At 37.8% G+C, this 25,495-nt stretch overlaps 1 protein-coding gene across 1 annotated transcript in view; it reads left to right on the top strand.

Annotated features, from left to right (window-relative positions):
- MIPOL1 (mirror-image polydactyly 1) overlaps positions 1–25,495 on the top strand; it is a gene marked incomplete at its 3' end in the record, with an annotated part of 160,553 nt that overhangs the window by 47,323 nt on the left and 87,735 nt on the right. Inside the window, exon 8 of the mRNA XM_081999991.1 lies at positions 14,098–14,205. Within this exon, the coding sequence (XP_081856117.1) occupies positions 14,098–14,205 (108 nt within the window). The remainder of the gene's footprint in view (positions 1–14,097; positions 14,206–25,495) is intronic.

Genomic DNA, 25,495 nt, shown 5'->3' with positions numbered 1-25,495 from the left:
GTGTTTCATATTTATATTTAATGTGGAGTCTGAAGACATTAATATGTCTGACCTGGGTGTTCATTTCCCTCCTTGCTTTTACATGCTTCTTGAATGTTCACAGTTGCAACTTTGTGGTTGATTATGTCTGTATGAGCAAGTAGCGTGAACAAATAGGAATGGATCTTGAGTATGAATGGATCTGGAGTATGAAATAGTTCTCAGCATCTGACATCCACATTAACATGTTTTGGGGGACGGGGGGGTGTTGCATTGTTTGGGGTTGGTTTGTTTGTTTGCTGCTTTGTTTTTTACTTTGGACTAGCTGTAGCCAAGTCCTATGGACGGTATACTCATTTGTGTCAGAATGCACTCGGTGCATTTCTGGAGTGCAGCTTTGAGATTGCTTTAATCAAAAAAGGAACTGGTTCATGTTCTCAGATAGCAGTCCATGGTACAAAACAAAGTATAAGAAGTAGACACAGGTGAGAGAAATTACAAATTGCACTCCCAGTGCAAACTAGCCTGCAAATTGTGTTTTTTCAGTGAAAATTTCTGAGTGTCATTGGGATCTTTAGATAAAAGTTCAAAGTTTCATTATTTGTAAGTATAGAAGTGGAAAAAAATCTTATTTGTTTCAAGACAATATTTTTTAAATTAGTTACAATAAAGCTCTGCTAGCGTATTACATTAAATTAAGGATAAAAATGAGACTATTTCAAGAAGAAGAATCAGATTTAGTAAAAAAATGAAAGAAATAGCTAAAGGGAAGTAAAAGCTATCAGTGTTCTTGGGGAAAGTGTTCCAGTACGTTTGTATTCAGCCTTTTTACTTTGAAAATTATTAGACTACTTTATTTGCAAACTTTTCTGGTGAAGATTTTCGACCTGTCCACAAGACATAAATGAACTTGGTTCCTTCAAGGAGAAATACGTTTTGAACCAATAGCGTAGATCACAAATAAAATGACACATGGAATGTCAAGTTTGGTTTTAATTGGGAGTGGAGATACCTTCAAAGAATGGCAGCCAAACTGTATTGCTCATTGTGCCACTACCATGACATCAGTAGTTGACTAAGAAAATTGTGGGACATGGAGCTAAGAATGGAGATACTTTTTGTTGACTTCCTTTTTTTTTTTTCCCTCCCTGCATCCCTAAAGTGAAATATTGACCTATCTTCTAGCATTGCGGTACTCTCTGCAGTCATCCTTATGATTCAACACATGTGTTAAGCAGTAAAGAAGGGTGGTGAGCTAAGGAAGCTTAGGTATGGCGGTAACAGAGGATGTAAGGAAAAATTACTGTAATGGTGATAAGCTGGTTACTCATTTTCAGCAGATGGTAGGTGATTGCGACTGAAGTGTAGGACTTAATAAAAATTTTTGTTACTTCAATTTCTTTCTAAATTTTTAATTGTTTTTAAATGAACAGGTAACAATTACCACAACAGCAATTTTCATTCTTGCTTTGGTCTGGACATTGTGACCTTTTTGTTTTGTTATGAAGCCGTTAATCAATTTCTGGAAGTCCTCAGGCTTGATGAAGTTTTTTTTTTTTATGTATTGTGGTTTGAAGTTTGTAGTTGTCCTGGCAAAAAAAGTGGAACAAGAAAATCTATCAATATTCTCTTTATGAAAGAAAGATTTCACAGTAGCATTAACTTATCTATGTCTCATTCACCAAGTATGCCTACATTTGTTTGTTGCATGACTTTACTGTTCCATGCTTGAGATGGTATCTAGGATTTACCCCCTTTTCCATGGTCTGTTTATTCACTATTAGTTATTTTTCAAGCTGAGTTGCTTGAGAAAAGAAGAATTTAGCTTCCATTACCCTCTGTTGCAAATGAAGGACAGGCTTTCCTATTGTGTGTGATTGGCATCTGATTGTAAGATGCTGTTGTCAGGGAATTTGTTAATGTTTGCTGATATTAATGTTTTTGCTTTTTCATTAGTGTTTTTAAAGTATTTATTGTTGAGTGTGCTGTGGGTATACACAGAGTTAGCACAAAAAATCATATTCTGATTTATAGTTTACTTTTGTATTGAAAATACTTTTTTAAATAATGCAATTACAATTCAAATATGTAGAAATACTTAAAGACCGTTAAGAAGCTGTCATTGTGTAAAAGGTATCATACTTTTAGCTATAACAAAAAAAATTTAACTGGACAAAGAACAATGTTAAGTCATAACAGTATGATGACTTTTTGCAATTCTGTTATCAGAAATACAGAATACAAGTGGCTAACTACAGAATATTTCATTGGTGTAATATAGTGATGCAGGATAATTGTCAGTAACGCTTCTGAATGTATACTTTATGTTGTTGACAACACTAAATTGATAATTATCTTTTGAGAGAGAGGGGAGTTTTAGCATTACCTCCAGTTAATGAATTCACAGCTATAAACATGTAAATCAAACTATATTAACCAAAGTCCTGCTGCAGTTACTGGTCATCTTTCAGTTGCATGGAGTTGCTTATTTCTTAATTAGCTGTAGCACCTTTCTCTGCTATCTGTGCAAGTATTACCAAAGTTAAGCTAAAACCCAAAAAACAGAGTAAAGGTCTGTATCAGAACAATGGCTGTGAACACTTTGCTCCTAGCTGTCTCATGAGATGACTTGTCACCAACAGGTAAGACTTCCTTCCAAGTCATGTTGCAATCATGATGAGGAGTTTCATACCTGACAGAGATTGTATTACAGATCCCAGCAACTTTAGGAAACAATAGATTTAACTCTTCTTTTTGCCTGAAATTGGCAAAACAAACACGACATTCTGCTGGGTTGTGTTCAGGACAGGACTGAACACCAGCCCTCTCTGTGATTTTACGTCCTTCATCTTCTGTAGCTCTGAGACAAAGGATTCTCTCTCAATCTGTGAACATTTTTTCAGCCTCATTGCTTGAGGTCCCATTCACAATCAAAATGTTAGGACTTCAACTGAGTCTCAGTCTGAAAAACTAGCCTTGAAAATCTCACTGTGAAAATGAAAGCATCCAGTGCCAGCCTCCCAGGAGAAACAGCAAAATCCTTGTTAATCCCTTGAGCTAAATAGTCATACCAGCCTGCTTTCTACTGCGGGGCTAGCCAGCAGCTTTGTGCCTCGTTACATGTTCTCTTTATGTTGTGTGTGTTGTCTTCTATGGTATCCAGACACTTCGCAGCAGTAGTCATGCATTTATCCGTTTTGTTTGTTTTGGCAGGCAGGTCCATCACTTTGCTTTCAGAAGTTGTCATAACATTCTTCTGTCTTTGTGTTTTTCTTAATTTTTTTCTGCTTAGGGTGTCCTACCCTCTAGACATGAGTGATGGAGTTGCCAGGAGGCTTTGAATTGGATGAAGGCAATGTTGGTAATTGCACACGTCCAAGGCAGCTGATTTTAGGTTGAAGCATTTCTGCTTTCCAGTAACATATCTGAAAGCTTTTAGGTGGCTGTTAATTCAAAGCTGCATGGTCAATCCTCTTGAGAAGTGTGCATATATTTGGGTAGCTAGTCACATTGATCCCTGTAAAACACTTCAGTGACACTAAAACTAAATTTTGTCACAGAGGTAAAATCTTCAGATTCAACCACTACTTAATATTTAATATTTGAAATACTTAATATTTGAAAAGTCTTATTTATGTACCAAAATCATACAGACATTTCTCAGTATTACTGAAGCTGAGGAATACATAATTTCTAAATGTGTGTTTTTGTTTTAGCTTTGCAGAGCTTTTGTTTACTTTCTTAAACATTTCTTTGTCTTCGATGTATGATTCATTTTAAGCTCGTGCAAAGCTGATAATTTCTTGACTTTTAAAAAATATTTTTATTTCACTTTTCAGTGCATATGAGCAAGTTTAAAAAGATGTCTGAAATACAAATTTCATATATTTGCTGTTACCTAGATCTCTGTATTGGTGAGAAAGAAATTGATTTCACAAAAACATTTGAAGATTTATAATTAGTTACTCTGTTTTCACACTTATTCTCAGACTGTTAAAACACTGATAGTAATACTGCTTGCAGATAGTTGTGATCTTTAGTATTGAAGTTTCCTAAAAAAGCATTGCTTCCATGGAGAAAGAGCAAATATTACTGATTTAGGTCATTTACTCAAAAAGTGTTTCTTGTCCCTGACATACCTGCAGAGCTTTGTGCTTTCACCTACCTAGTTAACTGTTTTAGTTTTTTATAATGTCTAATTTAAAGTAGTTTTTATTACACATTAAAGAAGTTTTGGGAGAACACGTTACACAACCAAAAATTGAAGAACTGCCACTTAAGCAACTGATGGCTCAATTGAGAGTAGGGTATTTATCAGGACAAACAGATAGTGCGTACTATGAGGAACATCTGCAATCCCGTGATTACACTATCTGAAAAAAGAGATTAAAAAACTGTGCCATCTATACAATGATCCATGATACTGTTTTCTCAAATAATGTGACGGTATTTAAAAATGGACCAGAAGTACTCCTGTCCTTTTGTGCAGTAAATGCCAACTTAACGTTTAGGCAATAGTCTTGTTTGCATATGGATTTTAAGAAAATCCATTGAAGATTATTTGAAAACCAGCTCATTACAATGACAGATTGTTTACCAAATTTTGTTTTCTTGTCAACTAATATTGGTTACGTTCAATTAAACAAGGTTACACTTTCTAAAAACATACCTCTGTCAGCAGCTGAGTGCCTTGCATATATCTGAGAATCAGATTCCTAATTTCTGGATCTAGTTGGAAGATCACGCCATGAATGTTTCTTTTTAAGATTTCTCCTTTTCATACACTTTTTACACCTTCACTACCTCCATTCTACTATACATATATTTTGAGTGCCAACACTGCGTATTGTTAAACGGGGGTGGGGGAAAGGCTTTAAACAAAAGCAATTATCAGCTATCTGTCATGGTGTGTTGTGTCAGATGTTTGACAAACTGTCTCTTGGCCACGGGCCATCTGGTTGTAATGGAACTGACTACTCTGAGGAGCCAGCAAAACACATGGCCATGGGAAGCAATAGCTCGGTATCATTTGGTCAAGTAAGTAAAGCAAAAGTTTGAGGTGTAGTATTTCCATTTCTGACATGATCTTGTCAGCTGATGAACCTTCTTAAACTTTCTGTGCTAATTTCTCATGCCATAAACCAAGTCCTATTTACTACATTTAAATAAAGTGTTGGAAAACGTGATTAGTCGTTTATCAAGAGTTACAACATCACCAAACATTTGTAAAACTAAAGAAGAGTTAATGAGAAGAATCACATAATAAAGAGAATATTTATGGGAACAAGATGAAGGAAAAATGTAGACAAAAATGAGACAGTGCAGTGGAATGGACCTCACACAGGCCAAGAGAATTAAGAAATAGAGTATGTGTACATTCTGCTGTGCAAAAGAAAGGAGGAAAGATGCTGCATTTGAAGGAGGGAGAAACTAAAGAAACTGGGGGCAGGAGACTTGTGTTTCCTCCTTCCAGCAAGAAGGAGGAGAAATAAAACAAAAAAGGAAAATAGGTAGTAAAAAACTAAACTTCATGGCTTTCTGAAATTTGTGTTCCTTCCTTTTACTAGGAATACATAGGTTTTTTAGTCCTTTTATAGTCTCCCTCATTAGAGATATTCAAAAATCATCTAGACATAGTCCTGGGCAAGTGGCTTTAGGTGGCTCTGCTTGAGCAGGATTGGGAAAGATGACCTCCAGAGGTCCCTTCCAACCTCAACCATTCTGTGATTCTGTGATTATATTTCCAGGTTAGAAAGAACATGTGTGGGATCTACAAATCAGCAGGAATAAAATGTGATTGCTTTTTGAGCCCATGTATGAAGAGGTGGCTGGCTACTGAGGAATCTGTCCCTATCTAACTGAATACAAAAGATCAGTGGTATATTAGGTTATCTGCACGTACTAAGTATTGTGACTGCAGTAGCCCATTTCATAATGTTACAGCTCACTATGCTTATGAATCACACAGGAGTTAGCACTGGAGTTTAGAATGACCAAAGCTGCCTTGCAAAATAGTGTGTAAATGAGTATGTGGGGCTTGGAAAATGAATACTAAGACAATAAGTAAAAGAAGATCAGAATAGTATTTGAATATTTATCTGCTGTGACTGGCTGCTTCGGGACTTTTCTTGCAGTACTACTTACTACTCAACCAAGGTAGAAATTATTTCAGGTAGTCAGTAGGGTATTTCAGTACTGGTTCTCCTGTAAGTAGTATACTAATACATGCCCTGCTTTGATGGCAAATTTATTCAAAGACCTCTTTGATGTTGTGTAATTTTAATCTTTAAATGTTTTTAAAGATACTGAAGTTAGTTACTGTGAATTATTTTCTATGCAGAAGTTTCTACTCTGAAATTGTCTTTTGGATCTGCATGCTGGAATTGCTGCCATGCATTGAAAGTGAAACTGATCCTAGTCTAAGTATTATTGTACTTACAGACCCTTTATTCAGTGATTTAGAATTTAGCTAATAAAATATTTACTTTTTTTAAGTTTTTTGTCATTACTTTTAAAAGAGAATCTTGGCTCTTGAATGATCTTTTCCTCTTATGATAAAATTTTAACTACTATTTTCCATTTGCTGAATTATTTGTGAGTATTGTTAATTTCCTTTGCTTTTGAATATAACCCACTGCGTGCAACCACATGAAGTTCATTGTACTGTGCCAATGTCTAGTGTTTCTACAACTCTGCAGTGGGGTGTGTGTGTGAGCAAGCATACTAACCTTGCGTACTACTCATCAGCTTACATGCTTAGTTTATACATTATTCATTAGACTTACAGGCATGAAATTTAAAAATCGAATGAATAATATGACTTCCGTGTAAAGCAGAAGTCGTTTATTTATATATGACAGGCAATTAGGAAAAAAAAAAATTCTTAGATTACTTGAATGCATTTTTGCTTAATTTCACACCCAGTACAGCCTCATGAATAAATGTTTGACTCCAGGTTACTGGATTTATGTTCTGATTAGAAATGACTATAAAGAATGGATCAGAAGTGAGGTATGATCAGTAACTTACATGCAAAGGATATAGGAAACTGTGAAGGTGGCCCTGGAGCTTCAGCAGCAACTTAACTCCTGCTGTTAAGTTTCCACCTGCAGATCAGGAGCCTGTCAGCAACCCCCTGTTAGCAGAGCCGTGGTAGTCCAGCCTGCTTGAATGACCAGTGAATCACGTATAACTCCAGAACACTACATTTTCCTTTCTCTTCTTCTCCTTGCACATTTTTTCTAATGAGTGTCATTGATTAGGAAAGACTGTGTGTGCTGAGCTCTTTGAGAAGTAGATCAAGCTCGTTGTGATCTTTGAAATGTCATCACTGACAGCAGATGTAAGAATATAAGAGAATGGAGTCAGGTGGGTGAGTATCATAGGGCTACTCAGGGCTGTTGAATAGCTGCACTTGTAAGGATTGTTGTTAACATGAAGAGTGGAAACAGTTAAACTTTATTGTCCAAATTTTCTGAATGTCTTTCTGTGCACTTACAGTTCCTTTAACTGTTCAAATAAAAATAAATGAAAGCTTGTTTTGCTGCATTTTGTAGTGTTCAGAAATAGAAAGGGACAGGAATGGTAGGAGGAAACCAAGTCATGTGTACAGCATATTATCTGCCTTAATGCTGCAGGTTCCAACCGGCTCATAGTGACAAGGAAGACAAAAATGTTTCATTTCTGTTTTACTGCATTTCTTTTTGTGGCTTCTGGTGGAGCAAGAACCATTGAACTGCTGAAAAAAAGGTGTTTACATTTAAGTGTTTCTCTTACTAATAGAATATAAATTTTTAAAGATGCATATGTTTCTGAGGCCTAAGCACCTACAAAAGCACTTCTCTTTCTTGAAATCCCAGTAGTTCTAAACTGCTGGGCATTGTATAAATAATCATTTAAACACATTTGTTGATGGTTTGCCAGAACTTTGAAGAAAAGACTTTTCTTTCAGAAGTTAGAAAGCCTTAATTCAGAATTATAATTTAATGGAAAAATGCTTCTAGTGATTATTATGTAGAAACTAATTTATTTCTTTTAAAATTATTATTTTAGAAGAAAAAGGATAAAATCTATTTATATAAATATAAGTGCTTCCAAACATCTGCAGTTCAAAGTACATAATTCACAGTGACACCAAAGGTTGGTTTGTGTTTTGACTGGATGACTTTAGTATTATTTTTGTCTGCAAAGGAAAGAGTTGTGCAGCATCCAAGTGGCGCAAGATGTTTGCCTCTCCAGAAATCATGATGAATTTAGGACAAGGGGCAGATTGTTCAAAAAAAAAAAAATATTGAGGGCAGGGGGAGAGAAGGGCTGTCGAGGTGGGAACACTTGCATTCCATCCGGCATCTTTTGAGCTGGGAGCTACTCTGAAGTGCAGATCATTATAAATGATGTAAGAAAAGGCAAACAAAATCATAAACTAAGAGAAGAATCAGATTAATTGTTTTTGTTTGCTTCACATGGTTGTTTATTGTACTCATGTTTCCGCAGATGATGACTTAAAAAATATAAGAGGTGAAAAAATAGCCATGTTTTTTCATCTTTTTTGTGTTTGGTGTCTACAATAATTATTTGTATTTCAGCTGTTCATTGCAGTGAATGTGTTAACTAATTTCAAAATGCGTTAACCAATTTCACTTTCAAAAGTATTATGCTGTATAGTAGTAGGATCTTAGTATCCCATAAGCTCCTCTTTTAATGGTATTTGTGCATTTTCCATCAAGATACAGTGTGTTCTTTACTTTGCTGATGAGCATTTTGTTTAAAATACATAAAGGAAAAAATGCATGTTGGAAAATAGTTCATCTGCCATTCAGATGGACTCCTGCTTTCCCCTAATTTAGAGGACATAACCATTTTCCCCAGTTATTCAGTAGGAAATAGGTTATTTTTATTTCTCATTATTTCAGTAATTGAGATCCCACTTCAGCAAAGTTCTGCATAAAAGTCCACAGAATGTGATAGAGTACTCGCTGTTTAAAGTGAAGGCCCTGATACGCAACCAAGTATTATGCACTGGTTGACCCATAGTAAGTGAGTAAGGACTCGCTTTTGATTTTTGTCTGACTTGAATAAAAATATCTTATCTTAAATTCAATGACAGAATGATGCTATCTGTGGGACACTGTGGATATTACAAGATCTATTATTAAACTACAGAGACAGCATAAGACTGACTGGATGGGATCAGATCAGAGCGAAGATCCACCGGCCTCACCACCCTGACCCCACTCAGCCAATAGTCGAGGCTTCAGGAGGAGTATGAGAACAGGGCAAGCATATTGCAGTACCTCCATCTACATACTGTCCCTTTTTTCAGCAATCTCCTCAGTAGAGTTGTGTGTTTATGTCAGTGCTGATTCTTAAGATTACAAGCGGTTTTGTCAAAGAGTCTAGATGAACAAATCAATTTGCATAAAATACTATCTTTTCTATGTACTAATTGGATGAGACAATCAAATGTAATTCAGAATTCAGGAAAGAACTTTGTGCAGAATTTGGCCTCATCTTAGTCCTAGTACATTTGATTCATTAGACTTTGACCCTCCTATCTGTATTAACAGAGACAAGTCAATTCCTTTTTTTCCCTAGGATATAAACGGCATAATGTGTTGACTTTTTTTTTCCCTAGCATATTGCCATAGGTTCAAGAAGGGTTACTTTGGATTCCTTTTAGTGAAAGACAATGGAAAACATTACATGCTATATAGTAATATTAAAAGCAAGTATAGATGTAACAGGATTAAATAGCCACTAAGACTGCATTTGTAGTCTTAGTGTTACAGTTTTCATTCAGCTTTAGCTGTTCGTTCCTCAGCCAAGGAGTGTCATAGTACCCGTTCTCTGGGTCAAATCTGTGCTGAAATACAGAATGAATAATGCACCTGATTACTGTCTAGTTCAGTGAAATGAAAGTGAGGGACCCCGGTGTAGCAAAACATGTATGTGTCTCTGAAAGGACATGAACAGGCTGATCGCCTGAGTAGTGCGGAGTTAAATACGCTTCTGCATGAGGCCTCTGGGGATGGGTGTTGTCTTCATATAAACATACTGCAATGGGGACCAAATGGTTGGGGGCGGGGAGTTGCTCTGCCCGATGTTAATGCTTTGCTGTATTCCATTTTTTCCCTATTAATGTTATTTCTCCAATGGCTTGCAGAGTTTTCTTTACTCTTGCGTAATGTCTGTACCTTTTACTTTCAGAATACCTCACTGAAGACTCATGTTAAGTAACTATCAAAAAAATAACTCCTCAATCTGTGTAGACATGGCAGGCACCATAACACTGTTAACATGTTATAGGTACAGGTTGAAGAAGAAAATATTGAAAAGCTGACAGCATGTTAAATATTATTTGTTTATACAAGTGCTAAAGTTATATTTGATATGTTAATGCAACCTCATTTTCTAGTAAAGGCCAAACAATATTAAGTGGTTATCTGCATTGATTTTTCTATCTTCAGAAATACTCAATTCATTATAATCCATCTTTACTCCTTTTGCATGCCTGGAACTAGGACCATCTTTTAGCTCTTTCTGGGTGAGTCTTAAGGACTTTACTCAGTGTTATACTCCTGGTCCACTTCGTGACCTCTCCATCAGTGTCCCCTTTAGCAAGAGCTCCTTTTTGCAGTTTGTCTGGATTTTCCCTGTGGTGTTCTCAACCCTTCCACCCTTAGCAGTCACTGAAAGGGATCAGCACCTGCTGCAGGTTGAACCAGTGCCTCACAAACATCTTCGTTCTGCTGAATCATGGTAGCTGATGCTCTTTAAAAAAGGCTTACCAGTAGCCTAATGGTTTAAAATAGACGATGGGAGGGAAGAACAGGTGTACTTGCTGTCTAGCCTTTCTTTTCCTGTCTGAATCTCTTCTTATCTGTTTGGTATGTTACCTGCTTTGCTTTTCATTTTGCGTCTTAGCCGCTTGTGATATATCCTGTGCTGGGTATTTGTTTGGAAAGAGTGCATTTGGAAAACTGCAGCTGGGTTGCACTATGGAAATAAAGAGAAAATTGAGTGCCTATTGCTGGGAATGGATGTGAAAACTGTACAGCTGGGCACTGACGGTTGCTGAAGGAGCACGTGGAGTAGGCTTAAAGAGGTTCACTGTCTGACAAGTATGTTATCACCTGAATGAGGCTAGCTAAGGTAGGAGACGTTTTAAGGGAAATATATTCAGAGAGAAGACCAAACAGGAGGGTTTGAAAGAAGAGGGGTTTTGGGGTGGTTGGGGGTTTTTTTTGTATCTTCAGTATTGCCTCTCTGGCTACAGATCTCTGAATGCACACAGTAGACCATGCAACAAAGCTAATTCTTGGTGGATTGTTTGTGTGAAACCTTTATAAAATGACATGTCAGCATTTGTGAGGCTTTGACATCCTTTACTTAGCAAAGTCTTTAGCATTCTGATCAAGGCGTATTCTCTTTGTCATCCGTCTGCATCGCTTTCATATTCCTTGATGTTACTTAAAGTATCTGAGGTAAAGAAACAGTTTTCTCATTTAACAGCCCATCTTTCATAAAGTGTTAAGTTCACAGGACCTTCCATTTAAGTGCATGGTTACAGCTCAGATCAGATGTTTAGGCAACCTGTGTTGCACAAAATATTTTGTCTCTGTCTTCAAGAGGATTCTGTTTGAAGGTTTCCCAAGTATGAATTTTCACAAATTTGGGATAAGAGGTTTTAGACATTCTTATTTATAATATTTAAAATGAAACACTTCCTTTAGCCTTCAGCTTTCTTAAGAGGATACATCCAACATTTCCTTTTTGCCAGTACTGAATTGGACGATATCTTTTCTTCACTGTGCTCCAAAAAGTATTTTTATATATGTTTTTAGAAGGAAATCCAGTTTCTTGCTTGTAGCTGTTGGCATTTTAGAGCCCTGGAGTGAACCAGTAAAAACACATGTTCTTTTAAAGAACATCTATTTTTACTGGATCTTGCTAACAACCAATGACACAGAATTAAAAAAAATGTTGGCTCGGTTGAATAGAAGGGCTGCATTGTTTTAAATTCTATTTTTAAAACTTTATGGCAAGATTACACAGAAATTTCACATGCTCTTGGTCTTGTGAAAAAGCGTGCTTGCTTTTAGAATGCTATTTTAGTGTTTTAAAAGTAGTTTAGGTATCAAAGTCTTGTAGAGTGTAAAATTTTAGTACGACGTACACAATGTTGCCATTTAAGAGTATTATTATAATACTTTGTTTAGGTGTTTAGATCATGTATGCTAGACAAAAAAAGCTGATAGAGAAAAAAACTGCATAATCTGGGTTTAGTTCTTGAATAGCTTTATTAGCACTTAGCACCTTCATGTCTGCAGGCACATAATTTTCATCCTGGATGTGGAAAAAGAATTACAGCTGTGATTCTGTGTTTTGTGACTTTTGTGTGTGTGAGATAAACATAGACGTTAAATGTCTCAAGTCTGTAAAAATATTTGCAATCAAATATATCTTAACGTTTTTTTCTGTATTTCCCTATTTTATGGGAAAGTGTCTTTTTTTCCTTGCAATAAAAATGAAACTGTGCATTAAGGAACTTTACAACAGACGCTGAGAGAATGCACTAGGCCAGAGAGATTTGCTGCCTTTAAAATAAGTAATCCTATTAGAAATGAGCCTGGATTTCAAACAGAAGTAATGAAATACAACAACAGATAGGTGAATTTAATATTTTTAGTTACTGTTGGATACCTACAATTATTTAAAACATTCAAATATAAGATTGAGTCATTCTGGTTTTTATACTATTCTGTACCTAAGGTACAGTACGTTGTTAAGGACTTGTTTTGTGTTTAAGAAGTGTACATTTTTAAAATTTCTGTCTCAAGATACTTTAGTACTCCTTATTTTACTTAGACTTCTGTTGTTATTTTTTCAGTCCTACAGCTCTGTTTCACAGTTTTTCTTTTTTTAGGGTTGACATGAGCCATGCTTCACTGTCCCACATACTGAATTGCTCAGGAATAGGTTGTATACATTTGGTGGGAAGCCTAGTTCTGTGTCAGTAAGGTAGCACAAGAGACTGGTGTTTCCAGGTCTTTCATTTGAGGCAGCAGTGCTTACATGGGCATTATATCACGATTCTCATTCCTTTCTTACTAGTGTTTTCAGAAAGTATTTATTAAAGTACTTTTTATCAATTGTCTTTTGTTCCAACAGAGTCTATAAGCTTTGGCTTTTGGTGGTGATGTACAAACTACTTGCTTGTAATATACTGTTCCTGTTAATACTGTGTTTTTCCCTATTCTAACAGTTGTTCCCCTATGTCTTCCTGGTGTTTCATCTGATTTGCGTTGCCTCTTTTTTCTTTTTTTTTTTTTAACAGGTTTTTTTTTTTTTCCTAAGACAATGAACTGTCTGCTGACAGCTAATTACTCTTTCAAACCGAGGTAACTGGGCGAGACCTCTTACAGCTACCATAAAAAACAGTGAAATATAATTTAGCTCACAATTTGCAGATCTTTAATCTTTAAAATAGATGTTCGGCTGACAGTAGTAAGTACATGTGTGTATGCACACAGTAGCAAACATTAAATTTTTCATTCTTTGTTATTAAGTTAAATATTTAAACAAAACAATCTTAAAACTTCATTTCTTTCAAGATATGGTGTGTGTTTGGGAGTTAGAGTAATCTCTTTGCATGAAAAATGCAAGTAGAAAAATTACATATATATTTTCAAATAAAAGCCTTGGTCCTGGATTTGGGAGGCAGGTCTTTCGTTTGCTTGCTTTTCTAAAAGCATGTATTGCTTCCTTTGTAATACACTTACTTAATACATAAAAGCCAAAATCTAGCCTTATATTGACATAAATAGGAGCAGAAATTCAACCTGACATTTTTAAGACTTTTTAAAATATTCTGCAAAATGCTTTATCTGATACTAAACTTAGGGGGTTTTGGCATATAATTGAACCAGGAAGAAACTGAATAATGATGCACATTTGAAAAACATAGCTCTAGTACTGGTCTGGGATTGCAACTTGCTTTTGTTTGATGCTTTCACTACTGCAGAAATGGTGATGGGGTTATTTATGTTAATTCATTTGGCTTGTTGAAAAAAATATGCCCACACTTCTCTACTTAATGGGATTCTTTCCTCGTTGCAGTGCAAACGGCTGGAGCAGGAGCTTCATCATCTGAAAGAGCAGAACCAGACTTCAGCAAACAACACGAGACATCTGACTGCTGAAAACAATCAGGAACGTGCTCTGAAGGTAAATCTCCATTTCTTCTTGCAGGCAAATTAAGGTTGTAAGCCCCTGGTGCCAGCTTTCTGGGCTGCATATATCAGTTGTGTACATTTCAGCAGAAGTGAGCTATGGTGTTTGCCAACAACCCCTTCTTTAAACACAGATACAGCACCCTTCTGTTATGGTTTTATTTTATTTTATTTTGTATATGAAAACAACAAGAAAAAAAACAACATATCCTCCAAATTATTGGGCTGGTAATTAATGCTAAATTCTTGAGGTCTGTTGTTGCAATATTACATTTTATAACGTGAAGAAAATTGCAACTATTTTCCTCGTGGTACCTTTGCAAAACTAATATTTTAAAGCATGGCTGTTTGATCTGCTCCCAGCAGTGTGTGCTATATTAATAACATTGTTGACCTATACTACTAGTGACCACATAGTTGATACTACTATTTGCAAAAGGGTAGCTAGTTGGAATTGGGAGGAGAAATAATAAGTCTTGTCAATAAGAATAAAAATGAGCAGAGAGGCGGGAGAGGGTCAGAGAAAGGACAGTGTAAAGTGACAGGTTATTGCTGCTTTGAGAAAGGGAAATTGTGGCGTCAGTGGAATTGATAGCTACATAACCAGCAGTCTCACCGCCAGCCAGAGTAAGAGACTATGCCAGGTAAGACATGCAAGCATCATGCGCACCTATTCAACCACTCTATTCTTAGAAATTTCTTTTATGGGTACCGGAGACATGATATAAATACAGGCGTTACTCTGTTGATACTGTGTTGTCATTTTAAAACTGTGTTTGATTTATGCAGTAAGATCCAAATGTATGTCATTTACAGGCAGATTTACCTCTGCCTCCTTTTTCTTTTTTTTTTTAATATTTGGGAAACATCATTATTCATGCAGCAACTTGACCAATGCAAAGCATAGGAATTAAGGTAAACCCTTACATAGTTTGACATTTCTCAGTTAAAAAAAATGGTATAATGAATAAACAGAGAGAGTCTGTGTGCCACACAAATGCTGTATGTTCCATGGGTTTATAATTGCCGTCAGAATCTGTGGTGAATATTACAAAATCAGGTGTGCAATACTGAAAGCAGTCCATCCTCAGATGACTAGAAATGGAGATTGTAAACGTTGAGGGCTGTTTCTGACCACAATAATAGTATTGTTTTGAACCTGCTATTACTAAAAGTTAGTGCTTGCCGAGCATGCTACTTATTGAACATAGTATTGTTTTTCATTAATTGCATGCTGAATTGTTTTTTCTGTCATTGAAAATATTACAGGGTCTTTCTGTTAGAAAACAGAAATGTTTTATTGAAACTACACTTTTTACATTTAATATTGCCTGACATAATGCTTACAGAATAATTATATTTTCAGAGAAAGAAGTGACTTAATAGTTCAGAGTGTTACTAGGATTTTATTCTAAGCCTGATATTGCTCTCCCAGCACCTAATCTTTAAAGAATTTAATTTCTGGCTGTCACAGGCATTTTTTGATTTTTCAAAGTTAGAGGTTAATTGGTTGTAGTCTTTTAGAGAAGAGAGTCTGGGGAGGAAAAAAGGAATGCTTTTCAATTTTTGGTAAAGTTGAAGTTTTTTTAATGTTGTACTTCTGCAGAGTTTTTCTCAGTTCATATTACTGTTGCCTGCAGTGAGGATAGAGGTTCATCGGACTGCTGCTTAAAAGGCTGATGGGTCAACTTGAATTCTTGACCTTGAAAACTTTAAAATGTCCCTATGAAATATTGGCAATAGTAGTTAGCTTTATATATAAAGCGTATGAACACTCATCCTGACCTAAGCACTCATGCAAATGAAAAGCTTATCACCCCTTTTTAGTGTAGCTACAGCCTAGAAAATACGGACGGACTGGTAGGAATGAAAGTCATGTCAGTGACTCCTTTAGAAACGGGTTTGACCGGTGCTCTGGACCTGGCTGCGGCTGGCCAGGGCGCTCCTGCTGCCGCCAGCGGCAGAGCTCCCGCCGGAGAAACATCCAGCCAGAGCCCCCTGACAGGTGACGCACTGTGGGGTCTCGGCACACACCTCCCCTGTGAAACCTTCTTGTTCTTAGCTGCCGCCTCTGGTCTCTTGTATGCGCCCAGTCGCCATCATAAGTGCTACACGCAGACCCAAGAATCCCGTCCTGTCTCCCCTCCGCTGCAGGTCACCCTCTGGTCATCTGACTGTTTTCAGAGAAATAGGACAGGCCGGTTGTCTCTGTGGTGCAGGGTTAAATATCAACACAACTATTTTTATTTTCACCATGATCCAGAGAACTACATTTACTTTAACCACTTCCACGTGCAAACTGGGAACTATGCTATTAATTCAGATGTAAACACCTGTCCTGCAGAAGGAGTCCAGGTGTTCCTTCTGTGTCTGTCCAGGACAGTTTCTGTTAAGAAAGTTGTTTTCTTTTAAACCTAATTAGAGTTGTCTGGTTCAGTTTGGCAGAAGATGTATACTAGTGGTAGGTAGCAGCTGAGGAATTTGATCTGCTTTAGATTTGCTTCAGGAAGTAACAAAAGTGTAAACATCAGATGTGGTGCAAGGATACTTGCAAGCTTAACTGGATAAAAATACAGTAATCAGGATCAGCTAGATTAAGGATGGCATAAAAGTTTGTGATAAAAGATGAGATCGTTACGTCTGTGGTGTCCTGAACCACACTTAGTAACAAAACCCAACGAGTGTTGTTTTTTTCTTACTTTTTAAAATCATCTCACAATAGTGAGTTGCTCATAAGGTAAAAAGTGTAAGACCAATCCACAAGAAACCTATTTCATTCCACTGATGGTATGATCTAATAGACAAGATAAGCTGCAAGCTTTCAGCTTTATTTTTAGTTACATTAAGTCACAGGGCTACTGCCACCCTTCTTGGAGGCAGTAGCAGCCCATAGACTCCTGAGTGAGGCAAAGCAGCAGAGGGACAGATTGCAGCTGTGGGAGAGGTGTGATGGCAGTAAACTGGCCAGAACCAGGATCTGGAAAACACAAAGATGATGGAAGTACTCTTGCATACTTTGTTCTTACACTTTTAGATCCCGTGTGACACCTGAGGATTTTGTGACAAATAAACAACACATAAGGCATGCTATATACACCTTTACTGTGCCATTTCATCTTCCGGTGCAGTATAAAGATAGCTCTTCTTAACTAATCTCTGTCATACATATTAGTAGTATGTGATTTAAAATTTCCATATTTAATGTATTTATTGCATAGAACATTCCTTATAGTGATGTGGGCCATTCAGTCCTACAATGCCAAACTGGTACTCCTAATTTTTATAATATTCTTACCGGTCATAAGGGATTGTATTAACTGAACAAAAAGGCCAGTTTCAAATCTTCCCTCCAGGCAATGCCCACAGCTGCACAGAGGTCATTCAAAGAAGCATGTAGGCCCCTATTTCCATAGTTAAAGTAAAATAATCCTCCTCTTTGTGAAACCATTTTTAAAAATCTCTTACAATATTTCAGATTGAATTATAGCTAAATCTTTTAGGGATAATTGCTTCCTAAGGGCCTATACATTTGCACTCTTAGTACATTTTCATAAAATAAGATCTGCAGAGTGCTTTGCAGTTCTAACATGTCAGGGTCTATACGTAAGATTATTCATTTGTGCTTGGCCTTCATAATTAACATTTGGTCTCTACTGATTCTGCTAAATGTATTCCCACAATACACTGAAATAGCTGATTCAATTAAACATAGAAAAGTTGAAGAATTGTTATTTTTTCATTAGTATTCAAATATTGTTGTGGATCATTTTATTGTTGTTAGCTTTGTAGTGTGTAGTTTTGAAACACAGAGTTTTAACTAATACATTTTCCTAAAGAAAAATAAAGATTTTGCCAGTGTAAATGTCCTCTTTACTGAGTTGAAGAAGAATAGGCAATAAGTCTTGTGAAACAAATAGCGATGTGAAAATTCATGGAAAATGTGTAACTGGATTTGAATGAAACATAGGGATAAGTGACTTTTTTTTTTTCCACAGGCCTGATTTCTTTTGTAATTTTTAGTTAGGTGGTACATTCTTCTTAAAGCAGCTATTAATCTGCTTTAAAGACCAGAGTGACATACTAGTTTTACTTCCAAGCCAAACTCTCAAAATGGAGAGGAGGGCAGTTTCATGATGATACACAAATCAGGTGCCCTTTAGTGACTAAATGAGTTTGCTCCATCCAAGTGTGATGTCATTAGAACTTGTAAAGATTATTAATCGCCTTCAGAGCTATTAAGATTTAATATTTGGTTATGATTGGCTTGTTTTGTTATGGTTTTTTGACTAATCGGTCTTTTTAGTTGTGATTTTCTGTAGAAGTCATCCTACATGCTTCCATGGTTTTATTAAGAATGTCATAAATTTAGAGTCAGAGGCAAGACAGTGACCTGAAGGAGCTGTCAGAAATGTGTCTACAGTACTGTTATGAAGCAATTCTAGTTGATGTCACCTGCTTTCTGCTGACACATAAGAATTGTGTCAGTGCAGGAAATCAACATGCATAGCAGTTTGGTAGTTGTTCCAGTGATGATGCCTGTGAAAAAACCACTTAATTTAAGTACTCCCTGATGCCTCTCATAAATTGTATTAAGCTCTGTTTTGATTCCCAGAATTTCCCAGATTCTTAGAGTAGAAACCATTTTTCCATATCTGCTTGACAATGCCAACCACAAAAACAAATCGAGCTGACTACTCAGTGTATCATCCATGAAGATCACAATCCCAGGAGAATCTGATGTCATAAGAGCTTTAAAAAATTAAGAAAACCTTTAACATGAAGTTTAGAACGTTTACTACTGCTGAAAAACATGGAATATTCATGCTGTTTAGGTGTATAATATTGACTATGGAATAAATTGCTTCTTTCAGAAGATAGTAACTGTGGCCCTTATCTGCAAAAACTAAGTAATTCTAATAGCATTTTTATGTTTAGAGCTTCAGAGCTTCATTTTAATGAATTTAGAGCTGTTTTATGGCTATAAAGCCTCTGATCTGTTTCTGACGGAGCCACATGCTTTTGAAATGCTCTGTAATCCAAGGAAACTTGCCAGAACCAGTGGTGGGAAACTGAGAGATCCCAGTCTCATCTCTTCTATTCAAATTCCACTTCAGCATGCAATTTTCATGTTTTATTATAGTTATTAATTGCACCCTAGAATACTCTTAGAGAAAAGCCCTTCAGTACTTTCAAAACCATTTTACATGAAGCAACAGAGATCAGGTTGATTTAGTAGAAACCTAGAACGTAAGTTTTGAACGTGGTGAGGCCCAGCCACATCGAGAACACCACTTTGCCAACTTCAGCCATTTCAACTGTTGCACTGTTGTTAACTGCAGTGCTGTGTGAGTGATAGAAACCAGCTGCTGATTACCAGTATTTTATAGCTAACAGATGAATAGCTGTGCTATCCAGTGGTGAAGTGGGTGCTACGCTTTCCTGCAGTTTCTAGCTGCAAAGTAACTATACATTACTCTGGGAAGAGTTTAAAACTTGCTATTGCTTTACTTGTTGGTATGGTGTTACTGCTTGGTAAAAGATGCTTTAAAATATTGTGCTTACTTCAGAGTGGTTGGGTTTTTTCAATGAAGCAACTCAGCAGTATTCATATGTTGGACAGTCCACCTATTTCTCTCACATTTTGCTGTGAATTCCTCTGGCCAGTATATACTGTTCCCTCTGTATCTAACAGAGTATCGACCTGTGAAAGCTCAGCTTGAGAGCTCAGTGGACTTAACCCAGTGGACTTAACCCTAAAGCAATCACGCTTTTCATTTTGGATGTCACGTGCTGCTACCTATAAAAGGGACTGCTGTCACATTTGCAAGTGAATTTATAGGTGTGTTTGAAGACTGGGATGCCAGCTTTCTATTGGAAGTAGAAGGGAAGGAGAAGTAGATTTCAGATCTGCTGCTCAGTCTGAGGAGATACACTGTGCCCTTGCATTTACTTACGATCTGTATCTATTTTTCTGAAACTATATGAGTGTTTCAGGAGCAATGGGAATAGTTAGCAGGCTTCTTGGAGGTTATCTCCAGCAAATAATACATTGCTACAACTAATCCTGAAAGGTTCTTCATGCTATTCTTCCAATAACTTACACAAGGATAAAATACTAGAGGATTTATCGAAGTAAGCTGCAATCTCTAACTTTGTGCATGAGCCAAAGTTTCAGTAGTTCAGTTTCTTCTCCTAAGAAGGCTGCTGCTTCTCCTCTTCTGCTTTCAGAAGAGTTGTCCGGTTCTGGTTATAGAAAGCCACGATGAGCTCATTTCACTCTCCTGGAGCTACCCTAAAGCAGTTATGTGCCCTCATTTAAATGCCTGGGCAATGTGAGAGAAAAATTTGCTACCCTGTCAGTAAAACTTGTTATAAAGTACATGAGATCACTATTAATTTTTAGAGTGAAAGTGTGCTGAGATTTGAATGCTTAAATTGCTTTTAAGTACATGGTGGAGGTGGAAATAAAAGACCTAATAAAACTCGGAATATACTGCTGACAATCTGGATGTGGGTAAGAATGCACAAACATTTTTCTTCAGTTGCTGCTTCCTAGACACTTTGTCAGACAGAATAGATAACAGTTGCAATCTTAATTGCACTGAACAGAGTCTTTGCTTGTGCTGTGCCAAAAAACTCTTAATCACAAGTTCTTAAAGCATATCACTAAGGTTAGACCCAAGTCTGTTCAGCACTTACCCATGCTAGAAACATGATTAGTCACTTTATGGCTGGTGTTATTAAATAGTACTGTACACCTCAGAGGATTTCAGTGTAAAGTGGTGCATCATCCCATAAATGAGCACTAAAATGAGGCTGTGTACAACCCTGCAGAAATAATTCTGTCCATGTTCCACTTCAATATTAATTTTCTGCATTCTTTTCTGCTTAAGTTGCAGTGTCTCCAAAAGCTATTGCTACAGACTTCTGACAACCTGCCCAGTTATCTGTATGTATGGAGAGGGAGAAAATAACTCAAAATCCTACAGTGACCAACGTTCCCCCTCAGCCCCAGTGGAAAAAGTGTGAGCACTGGTCAAGTGGTCTTTAAAGCAGTCATTTGAAGTGTCCTTGGACCCAGTTGTTCCTTTGAGCCAGATGTCATAACCTGGTCCTCTGGTCAGTTCAGCTCTGGAGATCCTCAGCCAGGGATTTCTCCTTCATCTGCTGTCATATATTTTGGAGTGTAACAGTTTGCTTACGTGTATCCCCTGTCAGCAGGAAGTGATTAATTTAGCACATGTATTTGACATTGAGTCAAAAAGCTAAGTTCAGAAATTTGATCTATTAGTATCACTTTCAGTGGCTAGTTTTGATAATTAGTTTTTTGTAGCCATCCAGGCTGGTAGGCTTTATTTAGTTATGCAGATCTTGACAGAATAGTTGTTCACAAGTGACACCTATATTCTTAGGTCTCTTCCCATCTGGTGATTAATGTTTTAGCACTGATAGACATTTGTATTCATTGAACAAAAATATCTTCATTTTTATAGGGAGTTGAAAGTTAAAGTAATTGCTTAAATGTGCCATAAGCAAATAATACAATGTTTCCCCTGATGGAAAACATGGGAAATAAATTATGAGATGAGACACTTAGTCTTCACTGAGAGTAAAGTTGTCCAGAATCCCTCTAGAAACACAGGCTTCTGGAGTCTGATAAGTCTGATTTATATAAAATATCTACCTGGAAGTTGAAGCTAAATAATGTTTGGTAACATTAGTACTTGCATGATTTGTAGTGGGCAGCTTGTGATGTCAAGTGGCTGTGTGGATAGGCGGCAGGGCCATTTGTATGGTGCTTCGTTCACTAAGGCATCACTGTGGGCCAGAATTTAAAACTCATTCAAGCCTTGGATTGTTTTCAAATTAAAGGAAACAAATAAACATACCCAAGTTCTCATCTCTGCTTCCTCAGTTGCACTGGCCATGGCACCTTCCTGTATTTGTAAGGCTGTCCTTTCACTGACAGCACTGTCTGGCATGGCAGCCCTGTGTGTACAGTGTTCTCTGCACAGCAGCTACTCGGTATTTCTTGGACTCCGTTCAAATGAAAGAAGACCAAGCAGTGGTGTTTCCTACTTACTGTCACCTCAAGTCTTTCAGAACTGTTTCAAAGCAAAGTAATATATGGGCGAGAGTGAACATTTATTGGCAGAACAACATTTGTCCTGAAAATGATCCTGAGAAGAGTTCTATCTGTGTAATTAATTATGCTTGTCTAAAGCACTGTATGTCTTAAGAAATTTTAGCATGTTTCATATTGCCTGTAAACAGCTGCACAAGAATGGTACTGAATATGTCTTGACAGTCTGAACAAACTAAACTTTGGATAAAAGAGTTTGTTCACCTTGCCTGAGGAGTGTAAGTCTTCCTTCTCTCCTGTTAACAGATGCTGAAACATCTCTTAACCAAAGCAGATATATTTCACAGAATCACAGAATCACTAAGGTTGGAAAACACCTTCAAGATCATCAAGTCCAACCATTAATCCAGCGCCACCATGTTCCCTAAACCATGTCCTGAAGCGCCACATCCACACGTTTTTTGAACACTTCCAGAGATGGCGACTCCACCACCTCCCTGGGCAGCCTGTTCCAATGCTTGGCCAGCCTCTCGGGGAAGAAATTTTTCCTAATATCCTATCTAAACCTCCCCTGGCGTAACTTGAGGCCATTTCCTCTCATCCTGTCACTAGTTACTTGGGAGAAGAGACCAACACCCTCATCGCCACAACCCCCTTTCAGGTAGTTGTAGAGAGCAATAAGGTCTCCCCTCAGCCTCCTCTTCTGCAGACTAAACAACCCCAGTTCCCTCAGCTGCTCCCCATAAGACTTGTGCTCCAGACCCCTCACCATCTTCGTTGCCCTTCTCTGGACACGCTCCAGCACCTCAACATCCTTCTTGTAGTGAGGGGCCCAACACTGAACACAGGATTCAAGGTGCGGCCTCACCAGTGCCGAGTACAGGGGCACAATCACTTCCCTACTCCTGCTGGCCACACTATTTCTGATACAGGCCAGGATGCTGTTGGGCTTCTCAGCCACCTGGGCTCACTGCAGGCTCATATTCAGCCAGCTGTCAACCAGCACCCCAAGGTCCTTTTCTGCCAGGCAGCTCTCCAGCCACTCCTCCCCAAGCCTGTAGCGTTGCATGGGGTTGTTGTGGCCGAAGTGCAGGATCCTGCACTTGGCCTTATTAAACCTCATACAGTTGGCCTCTGCCCATCGGTCCAGCCTGTCCAGATCCCTCTGCAGAGCCCTCCTGCCCTCCAGCAGATCAACACTCCCACCCAGCTTGGTGTCATCTGCAAACTTACTGGGGGAGCACTCGATCCCCTCGTCCAGATCATCAATAGAGGTATTGAACAAGACCGGCCCCAGAACCGAGCCCTGGGGAGCACCGCTTGTGACCAGCCGCCAGCCGGATTTAACACCATTCATCACCACGACTCTCTGGGCTCGGCCATCCAGCCAATTCTTTACCCAGTGAAGAGTAAACCTGTCTAAGCCACGAGCCACCAGTTTCATCAGGAGAATGCTGTGGGAGACGCTGTCAAAGGCTTTACTAACGTCCAGGTAGACAACATCCACAGCCTTTCCCTCATCCACTAGGCGCGTCACCTCGTCATAGAAGGAGATCAGGTTGGTCAAGCAGGACCTGCCTTCCACGAACCCATGCTGGCTGGACCTGATCCCTTGGTTGTCCTGTACATGCCCTGTGAGCACTCTCAAGATGAACCGCTCCATGATATATTTATTGAACTGCGATTCAGTTCTAAACATTAAGGAATCCGTTACTCATTCACACTATGTGTTTGATGTCAGCTTTCATCTGCTCCACTAAAAATTCCTTGGAGGTCTTTTGCTTTTTATTGATAGCCTTCAAATCTGTCGTGGCACCAGATTACTCTTGACAATCTTAAACATCAACAAACTATTTGTATATGCTATAAACGTTCCTTTTTCATTGGGGATGATGTGGTCATTCAAACCTTTTGGCTGAGTCTTATTTTTTTGTTTCCATTTCATAAGGTGGAAATTGTCTTCCTGTGAGGTCAGTCAGTGTTACTACTTCCAATTAGCAGAAGTATTATTTCTGATGAATGCAACAGGTTCTTGGAATGTAGTATTTTGGTTTCAGGTTATTAGAAACCTGGATTATCATTCTCAGAGTCGTCTAGGCTGCTTCCACATCCTCACTTTTGTTATGTAAAGAATCATCGCTTTCATGGTAATAGGCTTCTGTGGCCATGAACTTCCTGTTGACAAGGCCCTCTCATCCATGTTTTTCATTTAACCATTCTAATGCATCTGCACACATTATATATTAACTTAGCATTTTACAAGTACATTGCACTTCCATGCACCTGTTTTTCCTTCTAACAGGATAGATTCCACTTTGTATGGTTGATTCATTTCATAGCCGTCTGGGTGACTTGCTGGAAGTTCCTACCTTGCTCAGTGATGCTGCCACTTGGCTTTCCAGTTTCAAGGACGCTTTGTTTCAAATGCGAACTTTCTGCAGGTTTTTTAGGTTTTTATCTAAACTCAGTTAAAAGACCTCAAAACTGGAATAGTTTATGGGCCTGGGGCAGATATCTGATATATGTATTCTAGAAATATATGTCCTGTAATAAACAAATATTCTGAAGTTGTAGAAGACAGAACAAACTGTGTAGGCTTCCTGTGGCCAGATAGGAAGCTGTCTGCTACCTGCTCTTCATTCATCTTCACAGAGGTGATACCCATGCCTTAAACCAATGGTAACAAATTGGCATGCTCTAAAATACGCTGGAATTCATCAGTATCTTGTAAATTAGAATCGCAGAATCTGATACGTGAGCAAAACATACTGTAGAAAACACAATGATGTTAGAAAAGCTACTTACATGGAAAGTTTATAAAGTTCTTATAAAAACAAAAACTCTATTTAACAGTAATGATAACCTTTGTTGCCATCTCCAGTGGCACTGTTTATCACCCCAGTCATGGGTTCGTTTTTCCTTCCTTCTGCCCAGTAACATGTCAATAGTAGTACTACTATGAGCCTTTGTAACATCTGAGTAGGTGTCATATTGTTGCACTTCAAACAATTATTAAAAATTTTTTTTTTTACTTTCCCACTATTATGGAGCTTCATTTTGGGATTACATGGATCAGGAATGAAGGGCGTATGTTAATCTAGTTGTAAAACAATCATGGAGCCTAATGTATCAGACTTACTATAAGAAAACTAGGACTCCCTCCTTCACTTGCCACTTTCTGATACTGTAAAATATATTTCCA

This window comes from Phaethon aethereus (genome assembly GCF_964289735.1).
Source record: "Phaethon aethereus genome assembly, chromosome: 5".
Lineage (NCBI taxonomy): Eukaryota > Metazoa > Chordata > Aves > Phaethontiformes > Phaethontidae > Phaethon > Phaethon aethereus.
This window is presented reverse-complemented; position numbering and strand designations above follow the sequence as displayed.